Raw genomic sequence first — 20,389 nt, forward strand, 5'->3', positions numbered from 1 at the left:
CTATATGCATTTGCAATATTTCATATCCATATTGCACGAATTTAGCATGCGCTCAATTATTTGGATAGTAAGGCACACTTCTAGCGCACTGGAACGCACCATACGTTCTTCCATGAAGTACGTAACATTTCGCTGCAAAACAACGTTTTCCAACACGGGTTCTTGTAAGTAGATAGATTCAGTTCCTGCTTTAAATCGAATTCTGTAACGTTAGCTAGCTAGCTAATTAGCTTAGGTTAGCAAACGTTAAGCAGGTTTTACATATTAATATACATTTTAGTGGTACTAGCATTAACAACATGACATATTAAACTCAACTCCGGCTAAATGTGCAGTGTGTATGGCTAGTCTGATTTAATCAGGCTGTATACACATTTAATTGGTACCAATTCATACACAATCGAATGCTTGTAAAGAAATTTATGAATATAGCTACAACAATCTTGTTATTCTCATGGGCTGTCAGTCCTTGCATCCAATGTGTCTGAATTTGAAAGGTGGCCCTAAATAGCTACATTTCTCCAGCCACATTCCATCCATTCTCTGCTAGGCCTAATAATGATGGGGCTTAACAATCACATTGTTGTGAATTCAAAATCAGAGATGGAGCCATAGGTCTATTGTAATGCCTTCAATATTGATCATTGCTAAGTTAGATATTAATAACACTGACACTACTACATTAAAGTAATCAAATAGTTCTATTTTATTTCTTACATGCAGAAATGACTGTGGTGGCAGCCAGCATCACATAGAAGATGAACAAGGGTGATTGGGAAAACAGATTGAAGAAGGTGGAACAATTAGCTCAGTCCTTCCAGCAGTGTCCTTTGACCTCATGCTACAAACCTAGGCTGTCCCGGCCATGGCAGCCGTCCTCCATATGGAAGCTCTTCCCTCGTCAATGTATGGCTATCAACTTTGCACAGAGTTGCAGAGAGGTATGCACCAGCATGTCTGGAGTAATGTGGTGCCAGATCTGTTTGTGCTGTCATGTTTGACATTGACCATAGGATTTGACAAGACAGCACACACAGATCTGTGAGCAGGCTACTTACTGTATGTCCGGAGGACTTTATGTCCTTTTGTGTGATGTGTGTATTTTATTGCCCTTCCATTTGATTTTTTATTACCTTTATTTAACTAGGCAAGTCAGTTAAGATCAAATTCTTATTTTCAATGACGACCTAGGAACAGTGGGTTAACTGCCTTGTTCAGGGGCAGAACGACAGATTTGTACCTTGTCAGCTCGGGGATTTGATCTTGCAACCTTTCGGTTATTAGTCCAACGCTCTAACCACTAGGCTACGCTGCCGCCCCAATGGGTCATAATAACAGAAAAAATGACATTGTTTTCAGCTAACTGTAGTTTTGACTGCCCTCTAATTCAAAGGACGTACACGTGTTTGCACTTGAGAAGGAACAGGCAAAGATGGGTCAGAGGATCTTCCTGGTCAGCAGTTACAGTGAGCTATGGCATTACTACAGGTATGTATAAGGTTACACCATTTACTTCTATACAACTTTATTTATACCTTCAGAGGCAGTTAAGAAATAAGAAAGTCCTATTTGTCATAACTGAAGATTGTTAATCAATGGTACTACTGCACTTCAACCCTTTAAATTTCAACTGTAATTAGTACCTACAGGCAATCTCTGATGCATTGCTATGAGGTGATCCCAGAGGGGGCTGTTTGCAAGCTATATTTTGACTTGGAGTTCCACAGGCCCTCCAATAAGGGCTTTGATGGGAAGTGCATGGTGGCCTCCCTCATCCAGGTACGCAAACATTGAATGCTTCCTTCCCGCTCAAGTGCAAAATAGACCTGGGTCAAATATGTTGTTTATGGTGTTAGTTATGTCATTGTTATGACAATTTACTTTACACTGACATGACACACACAATGTTTAGATCAGTCTATTGGCTAGGCAAACTAGCTAGCAAACTGGCTAATCAAATTAATGCTTTGTGGCATGACAGTGTAAAGTCAGTTGCCATAAGGTGAAGCCAGCTGCCAAGACTGTTTATGACAAATTTTATTTAGTTGTTATGACAGTGTTATGTAGCCCTTATGACTGATGGTCCAAATAAAGTGTGATCCATAGAAAGTATTTTTTTGCTGTACATTCTGAGGAATTAAATGTTAATGTAACCACTCTCAAATTCATAGACAGAGGTAGGGATGCAAAGACTCCCTTGCATAATTTTAATCATGTTTTGAGGCTATACAGTGTTCGTTTACAACTACATTGTTTACAAACAATGGAGAAAAACTAGCTTATATTTTAGGTTCTGATGGTATGACTGTTGCACTACGCTCATAAGTTATATTCTTCAAGAATCAATAGGTATATATACTACCGTTCAAAAGTTTGGGGTCACTTAGAAATGTCCTTGTTTTCCATGAAAACATATATGAAATTAGTTGCAAAATGAATAGGAAATATAGTCAAGACGTTGACAAGGTTATAAATAATGATTTTTAATTGAAATAATAATTGTGTCGTTCAAACTTGGCTTTCGTCAAAGAATCCTCCATTTGCAGCAATTACAGCCTTGCAGACCTTTGGCATTCTAGTTGTCAATTCGTTGAGGTAATCTGAAGAGATTTCACCCGATGCTTCCTGAAGCACCTCCCACAAGTTGGACTGGCTTGATGGGCACTTCTTACGTACCATACGGTCAAGCTGCTCCCACAACAGCTCAATAGGGTTGAGGTCCGGTGACTGTGCTGGCCACTCCATTATAGACAGAATACCAGCTGATTGCTTCTTCCCTAAATAGTTATTGTATAGTTTGGAGCTGTGCTTTGGGTTCCTGTTGTAGGACAAAATTGGCTCCAATTATGCGCATACAGGGTATGGCATGACGTTGCAAAATGGAGTGATAGCCTTCCTTCTTTAAGATCCCTTTTACCATGTACAAATCTCCCACTTTACCACCACCAAAGCACCCCCTGACCATCACATTGCCTCCACCATGCTTGACAGATGGTGTCAAGCACTCCTCCAGCATCTTTTCATTTTTTCTGCGTCTCACGAATGTTCTTCTTTGTGATCCGAACACCTCAAACTTAGATTTGTCTGTCCATAACACTTTTTTTCCAATCTTCCTCTGTCCAGTGTCTGTGTTCTTTTGCCCATCTTAATCTTCTTTTATTTTTATTGGCCACTGAGATATGGCTTTTTCTTTGCAACTCTGTCTAAATGCCCAGCATCCCAGAGTCGCCTCTTCACTGTTGACGTTGCAGGTACTATTTAATGAAGCTATCAGTTTAGGACTTGTGAGGCGTCTGTTTCTCAAACTAGACACTCTAATGTACTTGTTTTCTTGCTCAGTTGTGCACCGGGGCCTCCCACTCCTCTTTCTATTCTGGTTAGAGCCAGTTTGCGCTGTTCTGTGAAGGGAGTAGTACACAGCATTGTACGAGATCTTCAGTTTCTTGGCAATTTATCGCATGGAATAGCCTTCATTTCTCAGAACAAGAATAGACAGACGAGTTTCAGAAGAAAGTTATTTGTTTCTGGCCATTTTGAGCCTGTAATCGAACCCACAGATGCTGATGCTCCACATACTCAACTAGTCTAAAGAAGGACAGTTTTATTGCTTCTTCAATCAGAACAACAGTTTTCAGCTGTGCTAACATAATTGCAAAAGGGTTTTCTAATGATCAATTAGCCTTTTAAAATGATAAACTTGGACTAGCTATCACAACGTGCCATTGGAACACAGGAGTGATGGTTGCTGACAATGGGCCTCTGTACGCCAATGTTGATGTATGTAAAAAATCAGACGTTTCCAGCTACAAAAGTAATTTACAACATTAACAATGTCTACCCTGTATTTCTGATCAATTTGATGTTATTTTAATGGACAATTTTTTTTTGCTTTTCTTTCAAAAACAAGGACATTTCTAAGTGACCTCAAACTTTTGAACGGTAGTGTATATAATTAATTTAAAAGTCCAAAAATGGATGTAGCAATCACAGATTGACCCTTTAATGTCGATGGTACATACATTCAACATGTTTATTTATATTTGGTAACGCTGTTTTCTCCTGTGTGTTTACAGTATGTGTGTGAGAAGCTGGAGGAGGTGTATGGGATTGAGTGCTCTGGGAAAGATGTTCTGAACCTTGACTCCAGCACAGAGGAAAAATTCAGTCGCCATCTCATCTTCATTTTACCAAATGCAGCTTTTAAGGATAACCTACATGTTGGTACGTAATCTCCTACTGTCTCTGATGAAAAAAGTGGAAACGAGACCGTAGATAGAGATATACAGTTGAAGTCGGAAGTTTACATACACCTTAGCCAAATACGTTTAAACTCAGTTTTTCACAATTCCTGACATTTAATCCTAGTAAAAATTCCCTGTCTTAGGTCAGTTAGGATCACCACTTTATTTTAAGAATGTGAAATGTCAGAATAATAGTAGAGAGAATGATTTATTTCACATTTTATTTATTTCATCACATTCCCAGTGGGTCAGAAGTTTACATACACTCAATTAGTATTTGGTAGCATTACCTTTAAATTGTTGAACTTGGGTCAAACATTTTGGGTAGCCTTCCACAAGCTTCCCACAATAAGTTGGGTGAATTTTGGCCCATTCCTCCTGACAGAGCTGGTGTAACTGAATCAGGTTTGTAGGCCTCCTTGCTCACACACACTTTTTCAGTTTTGCCCACAAATTTCTATAGGATTGAGGTCAGGGCTTTGTGATGGCCACTTCAATACCTTGACTTTGTTGTCCTTTAGCCATTTTGCCACAACTTTGGAAGTATGCTTGGGGTAATTGTCCATTTGGAAGACCCATTTGCGACCAAGCTTTAACTTTCTGACTGATGTCTTGAGATGTTGCTTCAATATATCCATATAATTGTCCTCCCTCATGAGGCCATCTATTTTGTGAAGTGCACCAGTCCCTCCAGCAGCAAAGCACCCCCACAGCATAATGCTGCCACCCCTGTGCTTCACGGTTGGGATGGGTTCTTCGGCTTGCAAGCCTCCCCCTTTTTCCTCCTAACATAACGATGGTCATTATGACCAAACAGTTCAATTTTTGTTTCATCAGACCAGAGGACATTTCTCCAAAAAGTACAATCTTTGTCCCCATGTGCAGTTGCAAACCACAGCCTGGCTTTTTTTGGAGCAGTGGCTTCTTCCTTGCTGAGCGGCCTTTCAGGTTATGTTGATATAGGACTTGTTTTACTGTGGATATAGATACTTTTGTACCTGTTTCCTCCAGCATCTTCACAAGGTCCTTTGCTTTTGTTCTGGGATTAATTTGCACTTTTCGCACCAAAGCACGTTCATCTCTAGGAGACAGAACGCGTCTCCTTTGTGAGCGCCATGACGGCTGCTTAGTCCCATGGTGTTTATACTTGCGTACTATTGTTTGTACAGATGAACGTGGTACCTTCTGCCGTTTGGAAATTGCTCCCAAGGATGAACCAGACTTGTGGAGGTCTTGGCTGATTTATTTTTATTTTCCCATGTTGTCAAGCAAAGAGACACTGAGTTTGAAGGTAGGCATTGAAATACATTCACAGGTACACCTCCAAGTGACTCAAATGATGTCAATTAGCCTATCAGAAGCTTCTAAAGCCATGACATTTTCTGGAATTTTCCACGCTGTTTAAAGGCACAGTCAACTTAGTGTATGTCAACTTCTGACCCACTGGAATTGTGATACAGTGAATTATAAGTGAAATTATCTGTCTGTAAACAATTGTTGGAAAAATGACTTGTGTCATGCACAAAGTAGATGTCCTAACCGACTTACCAAAACTATAGTTTGTTAACAATTCATTTGTGGAGTGGTTGAAAAACGAGTTTTAATGACACCAACCGACTTCAACTGTATATACTGAACAAAAATATAAATGCAACATGTAAAGTGTTGGTCCCATGTTTCATGAGCTGAATTCAAAGATCCCAGAAATGTTCTGTTGGCATGCTGACTGCAGGAATGTCCACCTGAGCAGTTGCCAGAGAATTTAATGTTAATTCCTCTACCATTAGCCGCCTCCAACGTCTTTTTAGAGATTATTTGGCAGTATGTCCAACCGGCCTCAAATCTGCAGACCACGTGTATTGCGTCGTATGGGCGAGCAGTTTGCTGTTGTGAACAGTGCCCCATTGTGGGGGTGGGGTTATGGTATGGGCAGGCATAAGCTACGGACCACAAACGCAATTTGATTTTATCGATGGCAATTTGAATGCACAACAATACAGTGATGAGATCCTGAGGCCCATTGTGAGGCCCATTTTTTTTGTGACCAACATATGCATATCTGTATTCCCAGTCATGTGAAATTCATAGATTAGGGCCTAATTTATTTATTTCAATTGACTGATTTCCTCATATCAAATACTGTAACTCAGTCAAATCAATGAAATTGTTGCATTTATATTCTTGTTCATTATAGATATTAAACTCATCTTCACAATATTATTGCTTTATATTGGATGTAGAAAATAAAATGCATTGTTTTCTAATCAATGTAGGCTTGTGCTGATTTAAAAAATATCTCTCATCAGTAAATCAAGTATGCATTTTGTCTTTTTTCAAGGGAAATTTATCCATCTGATTCTGCAGCCAGTGCTGAGCGTGCATAGGAGGGGAAGTGAACTTGAGAATGACATGGGTGGAGTCACAGAGGACAGTGGCAAAAGGTCTGTTCTAAAACAAATTTTGGTAACATTATCTTATAATTCTAAGGGATTTAACCCAATTAGTAACTAAGAAACTAATTGAGATACATTCAATACTACAACACAATACTTAAGGGTTTAGAAAAGTCAGGTCCATAATAATTGGCACCGTTGATAAATATAAGCAAAAAATACTGTATAAAATAAATAATACAAATACTGAGATATATGGCATGTTCCATATAATGGGGATATTATATTTTATACTAATACAATTGCTCAGTGAAATATATTTTGTTTAACAAGTAATACAAAAATTCTCAAATATAGGGGTCAAAATAATTGCCACCCCTCTTTTCAGTACTCTAGCACCCTCCCTTTGTGAGGATAGCAAAACTGAGCCTCGTTCTAAAATGTTTAATAAGATTGGATTGAAGAGGGCAATCCATAAGAGCAGACAAAGGATATCAAGGATCTTGAAAGACTCTGTATGGAGGAATGGTCTAAGATCCTTCCCAACGTGTTCTCCAATCTCATTAAACATTTTCGAAAAAGGCTCAGTTTTGTTATACTCCATACATTGAAAACGGGGGTGCCAATAATTTTGACCCCTATCTTTTTTATTAAACAAAATCTCTTTCCCTGTGCAGTTGTATTATTATAAAATAATATCATTTAAAAAAAAATTGAATTAAATTGAGCATACAATATAGCTCAGTATTTGTATTATTTATCTTATACAGTCTTTTTATGGTTATCTTTATCAAGGGTACCAATAATTATGAACCTGACTGTAAATCCTATGTATTATTATTATTATTATTATTATTAGGGGGCTGATTGGAAGTCCACAGACCAAGAGGCCCAGACAGGAAGTGAGAGACCTCAGCTTCCTGTTGGTGAAAAACAAGGACGGACAGGATGGGCTTTTTGTTGACCTCGGTAAGTGTCACCTAAAGTATCTTGAAAGTCAATTTTACCTTTACTTTCAAATGAGGCTGAAGTAGATACAAGCATTGAGAACTAATCATTGTTATCTTTGTATTTTGTTCTGTTTTAGATGATTATATCTCTGTTTTATTGCTGTGTTTGTCCATCTATTTTTTATTTATTTTTACAACCAGTCTGTAGTTGTATGGAATTTGATTTATCTTGTCAATGCATTGCAAATTGTGTCAGTAATACTAATTTCCACTTGTTTGTGTTAATTTATGTTACAATGGATGAAATGTAGGTGTGTACACCAAGAACAGAAACTTCCGTCTCTACAAGTCATCTAAGGTGGGGAAGAATGCAGCCTTCACTGTTGCAGAGGACAACAAGTTCATCACCAAGCCTAAAAGGAACGTCTCTGCAGAGGAGAGCTTGTTCCAGTCCTCCTTAATCAGCAACGTAAGGTACAGATGAAGTGAAGGGTGGAGTTGCCCCTAGATGCTGATCTTGGGTCAGTTTAGCATTTTCCCCAGTACTGGGCAGGTTGGCATTTATTGGGATGTCTCAGGGGATGGTGATCCTAAATCTGTACCTAGAGGAAACTTTACCCCAGAACTACAGGTGACTTGACTGTGTACTGACCTGGCAAAGCTGGTTGAAATCATTAAAAAAAATGCTATCACACAAGCCCACTGAATGCTGGTTTCGTCATGCGACATTAAGTGGGAGGAAGGAAGAGCAGGGGTGTGTGTTGAAGATTAACATTTGGATTGAGATGGAAGTGCTTGACTATTCAACATGCTTAATATTCTGACATGCTGCATGATGTGTGGCTAGGATAACATTTGTGTTTAATCTAATGTAAATAAATTATGTCTATTTCAATATTGGTCTGCAGTTTCACCGGTCAGAAGATTCTGACATGGGACCTCCATGACGAGAGGGACGGGATATGCCCCAAGCCTCATGCTCAGCTGGGTTCGACTTCACACTGTGTTTCAGGTACTGACCCACAGAGGACAGAGCTGTGTGTGTGTTGTGTACGTGCGAGAAAAGTTGTTAATGACCTCACCCAAACCAGGTGAATCATTCTATAAAATATGAGATTATTTGTCACTGGTCTATACATAATACCCCATAATGTCATGGAATTATGTTTTTAGAAATGTTTACAAATTAAAAGCTGAAATGTCTTGAGTCAATAGGTATTCAACCCCTTTGTTATGGCAAGCCTAAATCAGTTCATAACAATTTGCTTAACAACTCGCATAATAAGTTGCATGGACGCACTGTGTGCAATAATGGTGTTTAAAACCATACTACCTCATCTCTGTACCCCACACATAATTGTATGACCCCTCAGTCGAGCAATGAATTTCAAACACAGATTCAACCAGGGAGGTTTTCTAATCCCTCGCAAAATAGTGCACCTATTGGTAGAGAGGTCTTAAAAAATGTTTTAAAAATAAAGCAGACATTGAATATCCCTTTGAGCATGGTGAAGTTATTAATTAGGCTTTGGATGGTGTGTCAATACACCGAGTCACTACAAAGATAAAGGCGTCCATCCCAACTCAGTGGCCGGATAGGAAGGAAACCACTCACGGATTTCACCATGAGGCCAATGGTGACTTTAAAACAGTTACAGAGTTTAAAGACCTGTGACAGGAGAAAACTGAGGCTGGATCAACAACATTGTAGTAACTCCACAATACTAACCTAAATGACAAAGTGAAAAGAAGGAAGCATGTACATAATAAAAAAATAGGCAAAATCCTAGAGGAAAACCTCGTTCATTCTGCTTTCCACCAGACACTGGGAGATTAATTCACCTTTCACCACGACAATAACCTAAAACACAAGGCTACATCTACACTGGAGGTGCTTACCAAGAAGACAGTGAATGTTCCTGAGTGGCCAAGTTACATATTTGACTTAAATCTACTTTAAAATCTTTGGCAAGACCTGAAAATGGTTGTCTAGCAATGATCAACAACCAGTTGGACAGAGCTGAAAGAATTTTGAAAATAATGTGCAAATGTTACACAATCCAGATGTGGAAAGCTCTTAGACATACCCAGAAAGACTCAGGGGTGTGAATACTTATGTTATTTATTTCTGCATTTTATTTTAATTAAATGTGCCAAAAAAAAATTAAAAACATTTTCACTTTGTCATTGTGAAGTATTGTGTGTAGATGGGTGAGAAAAAAATCTATTTAATACTTTTTATTTCAGGCTGTAACAACAAAATGTGAAATAAGTCAAGGGGTATGAATACTTTGTGCAAAGCTGTCAAGGCAAAGGTTGGCTACTTTGAAGAATCTCAAATATAAAATATATTTTGTTTGTTTAACACTTTTTTGGTTACTACATGACTCCATATGTGTTATTTCATAGTTTTGATGACTTTTGACTGGTACTGTATATATACAGACACAGATGAATACAACTTTGAGTTTGCACTTTTGGGACTATTCCATTGCGCCAGGCAGGCTATGTCAAGCTCACGTCTAGCATTTTAAGGAATATGACATATGTATTTGACCCAGGTATGGAGATTTCATTGCCAATGTTAAACTTCTGGCTAATACTGGTTTTGACTGAAAAAAACAGCGGTTATTGAATTTAATAGCCTTTCTGTCTTCTATGAAAGATATTGTTTTGTTTGTCATCCTTCAATGTAAGACTCTTTGGGAGGCTACCAGTGTTCTCCCCACAAAGAAGTGGACAACTTTGTTCTTTCTGTGGTGAAAAAGGATGGCATCCAAGGAAGTAAGTTTTAAGCAGCTGTTAGATAAATACTTTATATGTATTATTTTAGATGCACTGTATGTAATAAAACAATCTAACTGCTGCTGCATTACAAAGATCTGTAGTGTATCAAATTAACCAAGTTGAAGTGTTGAAATATAAACGTTTCCAATATTTTCCCTAACAGGCATACGACGGTGGAATTACTTTGTTTCAGAGCAGTTACTTGTCTACGACATCCTAAAGTACCGCTGGTGTCAGAATGTTGACCGGTTCCACAAAAGCAACAACATCATGTGAGTGTCTAGTTTGGAATTGAGGGGATCTATCTGTCTCAGTAGTCCAAAGTGTCATCCTTCCTTCCTCTCCTTTTCTCCTTACTGGATTATGTATTGATCTAAAATAACTAGACGGGTGAAAGCAAATAGCCCTATAGGTGGCCACCATGTTCTTTCCACCTATCCTGTTCTTTCAGATCAGTGCAGTTGAAGGAGAGGAAGCCATTTTAAATGCATCCCGATAAAGCCCTTTGTTACTGCATCCAGAGAGGAAGAGGCGAAGCGAGAATATAAAAAATATAGCGTTAAGCAGTGGGAGTGGGGATTGTTTGTATAGTGGTCAATGGAAGAGTGTTGTTTGGTCAACATAAAATTTAATTGCTAATTTGCTACTTGAGGCTTATTTGATTGAATAGAAGTTTCGGAATATTTAGGTTGTTACAAATGTACTGATAAACAGTGCATTCGAAGGTATTCAGATCCCTTCCCTTTTTCCACATTTTGTTAAGTTACAGCCTTATTCTAAAATGTATGAAATTACAATTTTCATCAATCTACACACAATACCCCATAATGACAAAGCGAAAACAGGTTTTAGACATTTTATTAAATTAAAAACAGAAATACCTTATTTACATATATACAAGTATTCAGACCCTTTGCTATGAGACTCAAAATTGAGCTCAGGTGCATCCTGTTTCCATTGATCATCCTTGCGATGTTTCTGCAAATTGATTGGAGTCCACCTGTGGTCAATTCAATTGATTGTGCATGATTTGTAAAGGCACACACCTGTCTACATAAGGTCCCACAGTTAACAGTGCATGTCAGAGCAAAAACCAAGCCATGAGATCTAGGAATTGTACTTGGAGCTCCGAGACAGGATTGTGTCGAGGCACAGATCTGGGGAAGTGTCCCACAAAATGTCTGCAGCATTGAAGGTCCCCAAGAAGACAGTGGCCTCCATCATTCTTAAATAGAAGTTTGGAACCACCATGACTCTTCCTAGAGCTGGCCGCCCGCCCAAACTGCGCAATCAGGGGAGAAGGGCATTGGTCAGGGAGGTGACTAAGAACCCGATGGTCACTCTGACAGAGCTCCAGAGTTTCTCTGTGGAGATGGGAGAGCCTTCCAGAAGAACAATCATCTCTGCAGCACTCCACCAATGATAGAGTGGCCAGATGGAAGCCACTCCTCAGTAAAAGGCACATGACACTCCTATTTGCCTCATCTTCAATTTAAGCCTACTAGAGAGCGTGTGCCCTCAGGCCTGGGGGGAAGCTACTAGTCCACATCAAGTAACTGACGCAAGCAGTAGAATTAGATTTTAAAAACAGATTTTAAAAAACACCTTATGGAACAGCAGGGACTGTGAAGCAACACAAACATTGGTACACACACACACACACACACTAATTAGCCAGAGTGTCCCATGGGTGCGAGTTAAAGCAAAGAGAGTGAGGGCACACAGTGTGTTGTGAATGTATTGTAATGTTTTTTTTAAATTGTATAAACTGCCTTAATTTTGCTGGACCCCAAGAAGATTAGCTGCTGCTTTGGCAACCGTAATAAATACAAATACAGCCCGCTTGGACTTTGCCAAAAGGCACCTAAAGGACTCTCAGACCATAAGAAACAAGATTCTCTGGTCTGATGAAACCAAGATTGAACTCTTTGACCTGAATGCCAAGCTTCACGTCTGGAGAAAACCTGACACCATCCCTACGGTGAATTATGGTGGTGGAGATGTTTTTCAGCAGCAGGGACTGGGAGACTAGTCAGGATCGAGGGAAAGATGAACAGAGCAAAGTACAGAGAAATCCTTGATGAAAACCTGCTCAGGACCTCAGATTGTGGCGAAGGTTCACCTTCCAACAGGACAACGACCATAAGCACACATCCAAGATAACGCAGGAATGTCCTTGAGTGGCCCAGCCAGAGCCCGCACTTGAACCCGAGCGAACATCTGGAGAGACCTGAAAATAGCTGTGCAGCGACGCTCCCCATCCAACCAGACAGAGCTTGAGAGGATCTGCAGATTGGAATGGTAGAAACTCCCCAAATACAGGTGTGCCAAACTTGTAGCGTCATACCCAAGAAGACTCGAGGCTGTAATCGCTGCCAAAGGTGCTTCAGGACTGGCCACCCCTCATAGCCTGGTTCCTCTCTAGGTTTCTTCCTAGGTTCTGGCCTTTCTAAAGATTTTCCTAGCCACCGTGCTTCTACACCTGCATTGCTTGCTGTTTGGGGTTTTAGGCTGGGTTTCTATACAGCACTTTGTGACATCAGCTGATGTAAGAAGGGCTTTATAAATACAGTGGGGAGAACAAGTATTTGATACACTGCCGATTTTGCAGGTTTTCCTACTTACAAAGCATGTAGAGTTCTGTCATTTTTATCATAGGTACACTTCAACTGTGAGAGACAGAATCTAAAATAAAAATCCAGAAAATCACATTGTATGATTTTTAAGTAATTAATTTGCATTTTATTGCATGACATAAGTATTTGATACATCAGAAAAGCAGAACTTAATATTTGGTACAGAAACCTTTGTTTGCAATTACAGAGATCATACGTTTCCTGTAGTTCTTGACCAGGTTTGCACACACTGCAGCAGGGATTTTGGCCCACTCCTCCATACAGACCTTCTCCAGATCCTTCAGGTTTCGGGGCTGTCGCTGGGCAATACGGACTTTCAGCTCCCTCCAAAGATTATCTATTGGGTTCAGGTCTGGAGACTGGCTAGGCCACTCCAGGACCTTGAGATGCTTCTTACGGAGCCACTCCTTAGTTGCCCTGGCTGTGTGTTTCGGGTCGCTGTCATGCTGGAAGACCCAGCCACGACCCATCTTCAATGCTCTTACTGAGGGAAGGAGGTTGTTGGCCAAGATCTCGCGATACATGGCCCCATCCATCCTCCCCTCAATACGGCGCAGTCGTCCTGTCCCCTTTGCAGAAAAGCATCCCCAAAGAATGATGTTTCCACCTCCATGGTTCACGGTTGGGATGATGTTCTTGGGGTTGTACTCATCCTTCTTCTTCTTCCAAACACGGCGAGTGGAGTTTAGACCAAAAAGCTCTATTTTTGTCTCATCAGACCACATGACCTTCTCCCATTCCTCCTCTGGATCATCCAGATGGTCATTGGCAAACTTCAGACGGGCCTTTACATGCGCTGGGTTGAGCAGGGGGACCTTGCGTGCGCTGCAGGATTTTAATCCATGACGGCGTAGTGTGTTACTAATGGTTTTCTTTGAGACTGTGGTCCCAGCTCTCTTCAGGTCATTGACTAGGTTCTGCCGTGTAGTTCTGGGCTGATCCCTCACCTTCCTCATGATCATTGATGCCCCACGAGGTGAGATCTTGCATGGAACCCCAGACCGAGGGTGATTGACCTTCATCTTGAACTTCTTCCATTTTCTAATAATTGCGCCAACAGTTGTTGCCTTCTCACCAAGCTGCTTGCCTATTGTCCTGTAGCCCATCCCAGCCTTGTGCAGGTCTACAATTTTATCCCTGATGTCCTTACACAGCTCTCTGGTCTTGGCCATTGTGGAGAGGTTGGAGTCTGTTTGATTGAGTGTGTGGACAGGTGTCTTTTATACAGGTAACGAGTTCAAACAGGTGCAGTTAATACAGGTAATGAGTGGAGAACAGGAGGGCTTCTTAAAGAAAAACTAACAGGTCTGTGAGAGCCGGAATTCTTACTGGTTGGTAGGTGATCAAATACTTATGTCATGCAATAAAATGCTAATTAATTACTTAAAAATCATACAATGTGATTTTCTGGATTTTTGTTTTAGATTCCGTCTCTCACAGTTGAAGTGTACATATGATAAAAATTACAGACCTCTACATGCTTTGTAAGTAGGAAAACATGCAAAATCGGCAGTGTATCAAATACTTGTTCTCCCCACTGTACATTTGATTGATTGATTCAACAAAGTACTGAGTAAAGGGTCTGAATACTTATGTGAATATAATAGTTCAGTTCAGTTTTTCAACATTTCTAAAAACCTGTTTTTGCTTTGGCATTATGGGGTATTGTGTGTAGATTGACAAAAAAAGAATAAGGCTGTAACGTAACGAAATGTCAAAAAATTCAAGGGGTCTGAATACTTTCCGAATGCACTGTAAGTGGACACATCAAATCAAATGTATTTGTCACATACACATGGTTAGCAGGTGTTAATGCAAGTGTAGCAAAATGCTTGTGCTTCTAGTTCCAACCATTCAGTAATATCTAACAAGTAATATAACCTAACAATTACACAACTACCTTATACACACAAGTGTAATGGAATGAATACGAATATGTACAAAAATATATATAAATGAGTGATGGCCGAACGGCATAGGCAAGATGCAGTAGATGGTATAGAGTACAGTATATACATATGAGATGAGTAATGTAGGGTATGAAAACATATGAAGTGGCATTGTTTAAAGTGGCTAGTGATACATTTAATTACATCAAGATGGCAAGATGCAGTAGATTGTATAGCGTACAGTATATACATATGAGATGAGTAATGTAGGGTATGAAAACATATGAAGTGGCATTGTTTAAAGTGGCTAGTGATACATTTAATTACATCAAGATGGCAAGATGCAGTAGATTGTATAGCGTACAGTATATACATATGAGATGAGTAATGTAGGGTATGTGAACATTATATAATATAAATAGGCTAGTGATAAATTGATTACATACATTTTTCCATTATTAAAGTGGCTGGAGTTGAGTCAGTATGTTGGCAGCATCCACTCAATGTTAGTGATGGCTGTTTAACAGTCTGATGGCCTTGGGATAGAAGCTGTTTTTCAGTCTCTCGGTCCCAGCTTTGATGCACCTGTACTGACCTCGCCTTCTGGATGATAGCAGGGTGAACAGGCAGTGGCTCGGTTGGTTGTTGTCCTTGATGATCTTTTTGGCCTTCATGTGACATCGGGTGGTGTAGGTGTCCTGGAGGGCAGGTAGTTTGCACCCGGTGATGCGTTGTGCAGACCTCACTACCCTCTGGAGAGCCTTCCGGTTATGGGTGGAGCAGCTGCCGTACCAGGCGGTGATACAGCCCGACAGGATGCTCTCGATTGTGCATCTGTAAAAGTTTGTGTGTTTTTGGTGACAAGCCGAACTTCTTCAGCCTCCTGAGGTTGAAGAGGCGCTGCTGCGCCTTCTTCACCACGCTGTCTGTGTGGGTGGACCATTTCAGTTTGTCCGTGATGTGTACACCAAGGAACTTAAAACTCTCCACCCTCTCCACTACTGTCCCGTCAATGTAGATAGGGGGCTGCTCCCTCTGCTGTTTCCTGAAGTCCACGATCATCTCCTTTGTTTTGTTGACATTGAGTGTGAGGTTATTTTCCTGACACCACACTCCGAGGACCCTCACCTCCTCCCTGTAGGCCGTCTCGTTGTTGTTGGTAATCAAGCCTACCACTGTAGTGTCGTCTGCAAACTTGATGATTGAGTTGGAGGCGTGCATGGCCACGCAGTCGTGGGTGAACAGGGAGTACAGGAGAGGGCTGAGAACGCACCCTTGTGGGGACCCAGTGTTGAGGATCAGCGGGGTGGAGATGTTGTTTCCTACCCTCACCACCTGGGGGCAGCCCGTCAGGAAGTCCAGGACCCAGTTGCACAGGGCGGGGTGGAGACCCAGGGTCTCGAGCTTAATGACGAGTTTGGAGGGTACTATGGTGTTAAATGCTGAGCTGTAATCGATGAACAGCATTCTTACATAGGTATTCCTCTTGTCCAGATGGGTTAGGGCAGTGTGCAGTGTGATGGCGATTGCGTCGTCTGTGGACCTATTGGGGCGGTAAGCAAATTGGAGTGGGTCTAGGGTGTCAGGTAGGGTGGAGGTGATATGGTCCTTGACTAGTTTCTCAAAGCACTTCATAATGACAGAAGTGAGTGCTACAGGGCGGTAGTCATTTAGCTCAATTACCTTAGCTTTCTTGGGAACAGGAACAATGGTGGCCCTCTTGAAACATGTGGGGACAGCAGACTGGGATAAGGATTGATTGAATATGTCTGTAAATACACCAGCCAGCTGGTCTGCGCATGCTCTGAGGACGCGGCCGGGGATGCCGTCTGGGCCTGCAGCCTTGCGAGGGTTAACACGTTTAAATGTTTTACTCACGTTGGCTACAGTGAAGGAGAGCCCGCAGGTTTTGGTAGCGGGCCGTGTCAGTGGCACTGTATTGTCCCCAAAGCGGGCAAAAAAGTTGTTTAGTCTGTCTGGGAGCAAGGCACCGTGATCCGCGACGGGGCTGGTTTTTCTTTTGTAGTCCGTGATTGACTGTAGACCCTGCCACATACCTCTCGTGTCTGAGCCGTTGAATTGCGACTCCACTTTGTCTCTGTACTGATGCTTAGCTTGTTTGATTGCCTTGCGGAGGGCATAGCTACACTGTATTCGGTCATGTTTCCGGTCACCTTGCCCTGATTAAAAGCAGTGGTTCTCGCGTTCAGTTTTGCGCGAATGCTGCCATCAATCCACAGTTTCTGGTTGGGGAATGTTTTTAATAGACCATGTGGGTACAACATCACTGATGCACTTGTTAATAAACTCGCACACCGAATCAGCGTATTCGTCAATTTTGTTGTTCGCCGCTTTGCGGAACATATCCCAGTCCACGTGATCGAAGCAATCTTGAAGCGTAGAATCCGATTGGTCGGACCAGCGTTGAACAGACCTGAGCGCGGGAGCTTCCTGTTTTAATTTCTGTCTATAGGCTGGAAGCAACAAAATGGAGTCGTGGTCAGCTTTTCCGAAGGGAGGGCCTTATTCTAACTTCCGCGACGCATATAACAATGGTCTAGGGTTTTGCCAGCCCTGGTAGCACAATCGATAGAATTTGGGGAGCCTTGGCATCCCGGCAACTTTGAGATTCTTTTTTTTTTTATATTGGAGTTGTGCCTGTTGTTCACATGCAAATCTGCCCTCTCATTGGCTAGAATGTTCTAAATCTGCTCCAATTGTTAGAGCACTCAATCCTGTCTCTTGTCAGTATATTGATACTCTTTGGTGAATCTCTAACATTTTCTTGATTCCTCCTTTCCTTGACCACCTCCTCAAAATGCATCTGAGGAGAAGATCCTTGATTCCTCCCCTAGGACCTTCTCTTGCATCCTCCTCACAACACAAGGAATTTACTTTTGAGATTAACACCCTACTTTTGTCCCCCTGACTTTTCTTTCTCTTCTTCCCCCACAGGATTCTGGTGGATCTTAAACAGGAGGTCTGGTACCAGAAGTGTCATGACCCTGCTTGCAAGAGCTTCAGATCTTCTAGTATGCGCTGGTTAAAATTGAAATAGTATTGAAGTAAAAATGGTGCTGACTTTGATTAAATAGAATAGATCTAATACTATTGACACAAGTCGTCTTATTACCACAATCAAGAACCTGTGTTTTAGGTGATTGGTGTACCAGTATGTCATTAATTGAAATGACTGGAACAGCAGGAAATCTTACAGATTGTGCCTTTTAAACCTGTCATTACTCTTCCAGGTTACCCATTACCACAGGACATCTGCGTCGGCTACCTCATTACAATGGTGAGTTCTGCACCTGTTCTCCTCACTGCTACAAAAGTTTGATTTGCCTCAGTCACACTTGTGGCCATTTTAATAGAAAATTACATCACCACAAGAACCAGAAAGAGACTGTTGGGTACCTGACTTCCTCTGGCTACATGAATCTGTACCTCAAAAAAATTATCCCACAATAACAAAAGTAAAAATAAAGCTATTAAGCTGTGTGTTTGTCTATTTGGCGGCAGGATGAGGAGGACCAGGCATATCTGATGGACGACGTGGGGAACATCGAGCTTAGCCAGACACTCCCAGCGGAGAAGTACCTGGGGGGCTCGACAGCAACACTTCCCCAGGGAGAAGACCGCGATCCCTGGGGAGATGACCAGGCTTACCTGGAGGCCCTGGAGGATGTCGAGAGAACCACAGGCGATTTGGCAGAGGATGATGTCCCAGATGAGCTTCTGCTCCAAACCATGACTGAGTTTGAGTCCCTCAAAGATTTGTGCTTGTCAGCCACTAAGTGGTAAGTGCTTTTAACTTCAATTCTGTTCATGGAGACACAGGGTGACCAGGCTTTTGCCCCAGCTCAGGGGGAACCCACCCCATTCAACTATTCAAGTGCTTGATGCTTAGTTGAATTAGGTGTGTTGAGGTGCTGGGCTGGAACAAAAGCCTGCCAGCCTGTGAGTCTACAGGAGCAGAATGGAAGAAGACTGCATTAGAGGGAGGTTATACTTGTCCAACAGTTAATTTCTCATTTGTAATACAGTAATTGGGCTCCTGAGTAGTTCAGCGATCTAAGGCACTGCATCTTAGTGCTAGAGGAGTCACTACAGACCCTGGTTTGATTCCAGGCTGTATCACAACCGGCCGAGATTGGGAGTCCCATAGGGCTGCGCACAATTTGCCCATTGTCATCCGGGTTAGAGTTTGGCCGGGGTAGGCAGTCATTGTAAATAAGAATTGTTCTTAACTGACTTGCCTGGTTAAATAAAGGCTAAATAAAAAAATAGAAATTCAGTACAATCCTCAATTTCAATTACTGGCTGTTAATTCACTTTATAAAACAGAGGTTTTTCCTAATTACCTAGGCCTATTCAATGCAAGGTGGCCTATAGCAGGGGTCTCCAACAGGTCGATCGCAAGGTGCCAGTAGCTCGCAGCCCACCTAGGAGTAGCTCGCCAAACAATTCTGAAAGTACATGCAATTTATGTGTTTCACTGCAAACGGTCATAAACAAATCTCACAAGTATCAGACACCGCAAGCTCCCAGCTACTATCTAGTCAATGTAGCATTGACATTATCAAACCCCTGGTCAGCCACTATTGGATTAAAAACCCAAACCTAACACAATATCATATTAATTTCCAGTAATATTGCCTGTGTCTGTGTGGTGCGTTTGTCTATCACTCTGTGTGTAGCTAGAAATACTTTCCCCAAAACCTTCTCTATTATCATAAGTATATCATTTGTATCTATTATTTGCAAACTTTGCCATGAAATGAGCAGCAGCAGTACACATTCCTCACTCGTTAGATACGCAATTAAAAGGGTAATTACACAACTAACATGGATTTTTTTGTTTCTTCCAGATTTAAGCATTGCCATGGACTCAGAACATTCAATTATGTTTCTATATGAACAATTTTATTTTTGAGAGTGAAAATGCAAAAAAAATCTAAACATAAAAAAGTAGCTCTCATGGTAGAAAATGTTGGAGACGCCTGCGTTATAGCGTGACAATCTCCACAAATGTCTGGGAATATGCCATTAAAAAGAGCATTGTCGGCTGTGTAGTTCGCTGCACAATAAACCACCTTGCATTGAATGTCGGCCCTACTGGTTGTTCTGATAGCGTAGAATTGTATATAGGATGTTTCTGATAACAACATTTATAAACTACCAACTCCTTACCTGTTTTCTGGTCCTTGTTTGTTCTGAATAATTTTATGGGTGATATTATAATTGTATTATATGACTGCAAACCATTTATCTGCAAATTGAGTCACCAAGCATGTGTCCACAGGTGTGGAAGGAAGCTCAAGTAATTCCACTGCCTAAAAATAGTAAAGCACACTTGCTGGCTCTAACAGCCGTCCAATCAGTTTGCTGCCTGTTCTTAGTAAAATGATGGAGAAAATTGTGTTTGACCAAATACATTTTACATTTAATCATTTAGCAGACGCTCTTATCCAGAGCGGTGGATACATTTAT

The 20,389-nt window shown here is 41.2% G+C and overlaps 1 protein-coding gene across 3 annotated transcripts; it reads left to right on the forward strand.

Annotated features, from left to right (window-relative positions):
• The first annotated feature begins 25 nt into the window (after positions 1-25).
• On the forward strand, positions 26-20,088 carry primpol (primase and polymerase (DNA-directed)). 3 transcript variants are annotated; one of them, XM_071406939.1, is made up of 14 exons: positions 26-164; positions 724-941; positions 1,394-1,488; positions 1,641-1,779; positions 4,074-4,221; positions 6,580-6,682; positions 7,494-7,603; positions 7,896-8,058; positions 8,493-8,596; positions 10,282-10,368; positions 10,535-10,643; positions 17,852-17,928; positions 18,148-18,194; positions 18,419-20,088. In XM_071406939.1, the coding sequence occupies exons 2-14, from the start codon at positions 759-761 to the stop codon at positions 18,698-18,700; spliced, it is 1,647 nt and encodes a 548-aa protein (XP_071263040.1). In that variant the 5' UTR covers positions 26-164; positions 724-758; the 3' UTR covers positions 18,701-20,088. The 3 variants fall into 3 exon arrangements, with proteins under 3 accessions (XP_071263040.1, XP_071263039.1, XP_071263041.1); XM_071406938.1 differs by lacking the exon at positions 26-164 and having other exon boundaries at positions 726-941; positions 18,419-18,696; positions 19,768-19,898; XM_071406940.1 differs by lacking the exons at positions 26-164; positions 1,641-1,779 and having other exon boundaries at positions 802-941.
• The last annotated feature ends 301 nt before the right edge of the window (positions 20,089-20,389 follow it).

Source organism: Salvelinus alpinus, chromosome 6 (genome assembly GCF_045679555.1).
Source record: "Salvelinus alpinus chromosome 6, SLU_Salpinus.1, whole genome shotgun sequence".
In the NCBI taxonomy this organism is placed as follows: domain Eukaryota; kingdom Metazoa; phylum Chordata; class Actinopteri; order Salmoniformes; family Salmonidae; genus Salvelinus; species Salvelinus alpinus.

Coding starts and splice junctions, on each gene's coding strand:
- primpol (XM_071406939.1), top strand. CDS start 759: ATGAACAAGGGTGATTGGGAAAACAGATTGAAGAAGGTGGAACAATTA. Junction 17,929..18,147: donor CAAGAGCTTCAGATCTTCTA/GTATGCGCTGGT, acceptor TTACTCTTCCAG/GTTACCCATTACCACAGGAC. Junction 18,195..18,418: donor TCGGCTACCTCATTACAATG/GTGAGTTCTGCA, acceptor ATTTGGCGGCAG/GATGAGGAGGACCAGGCATA.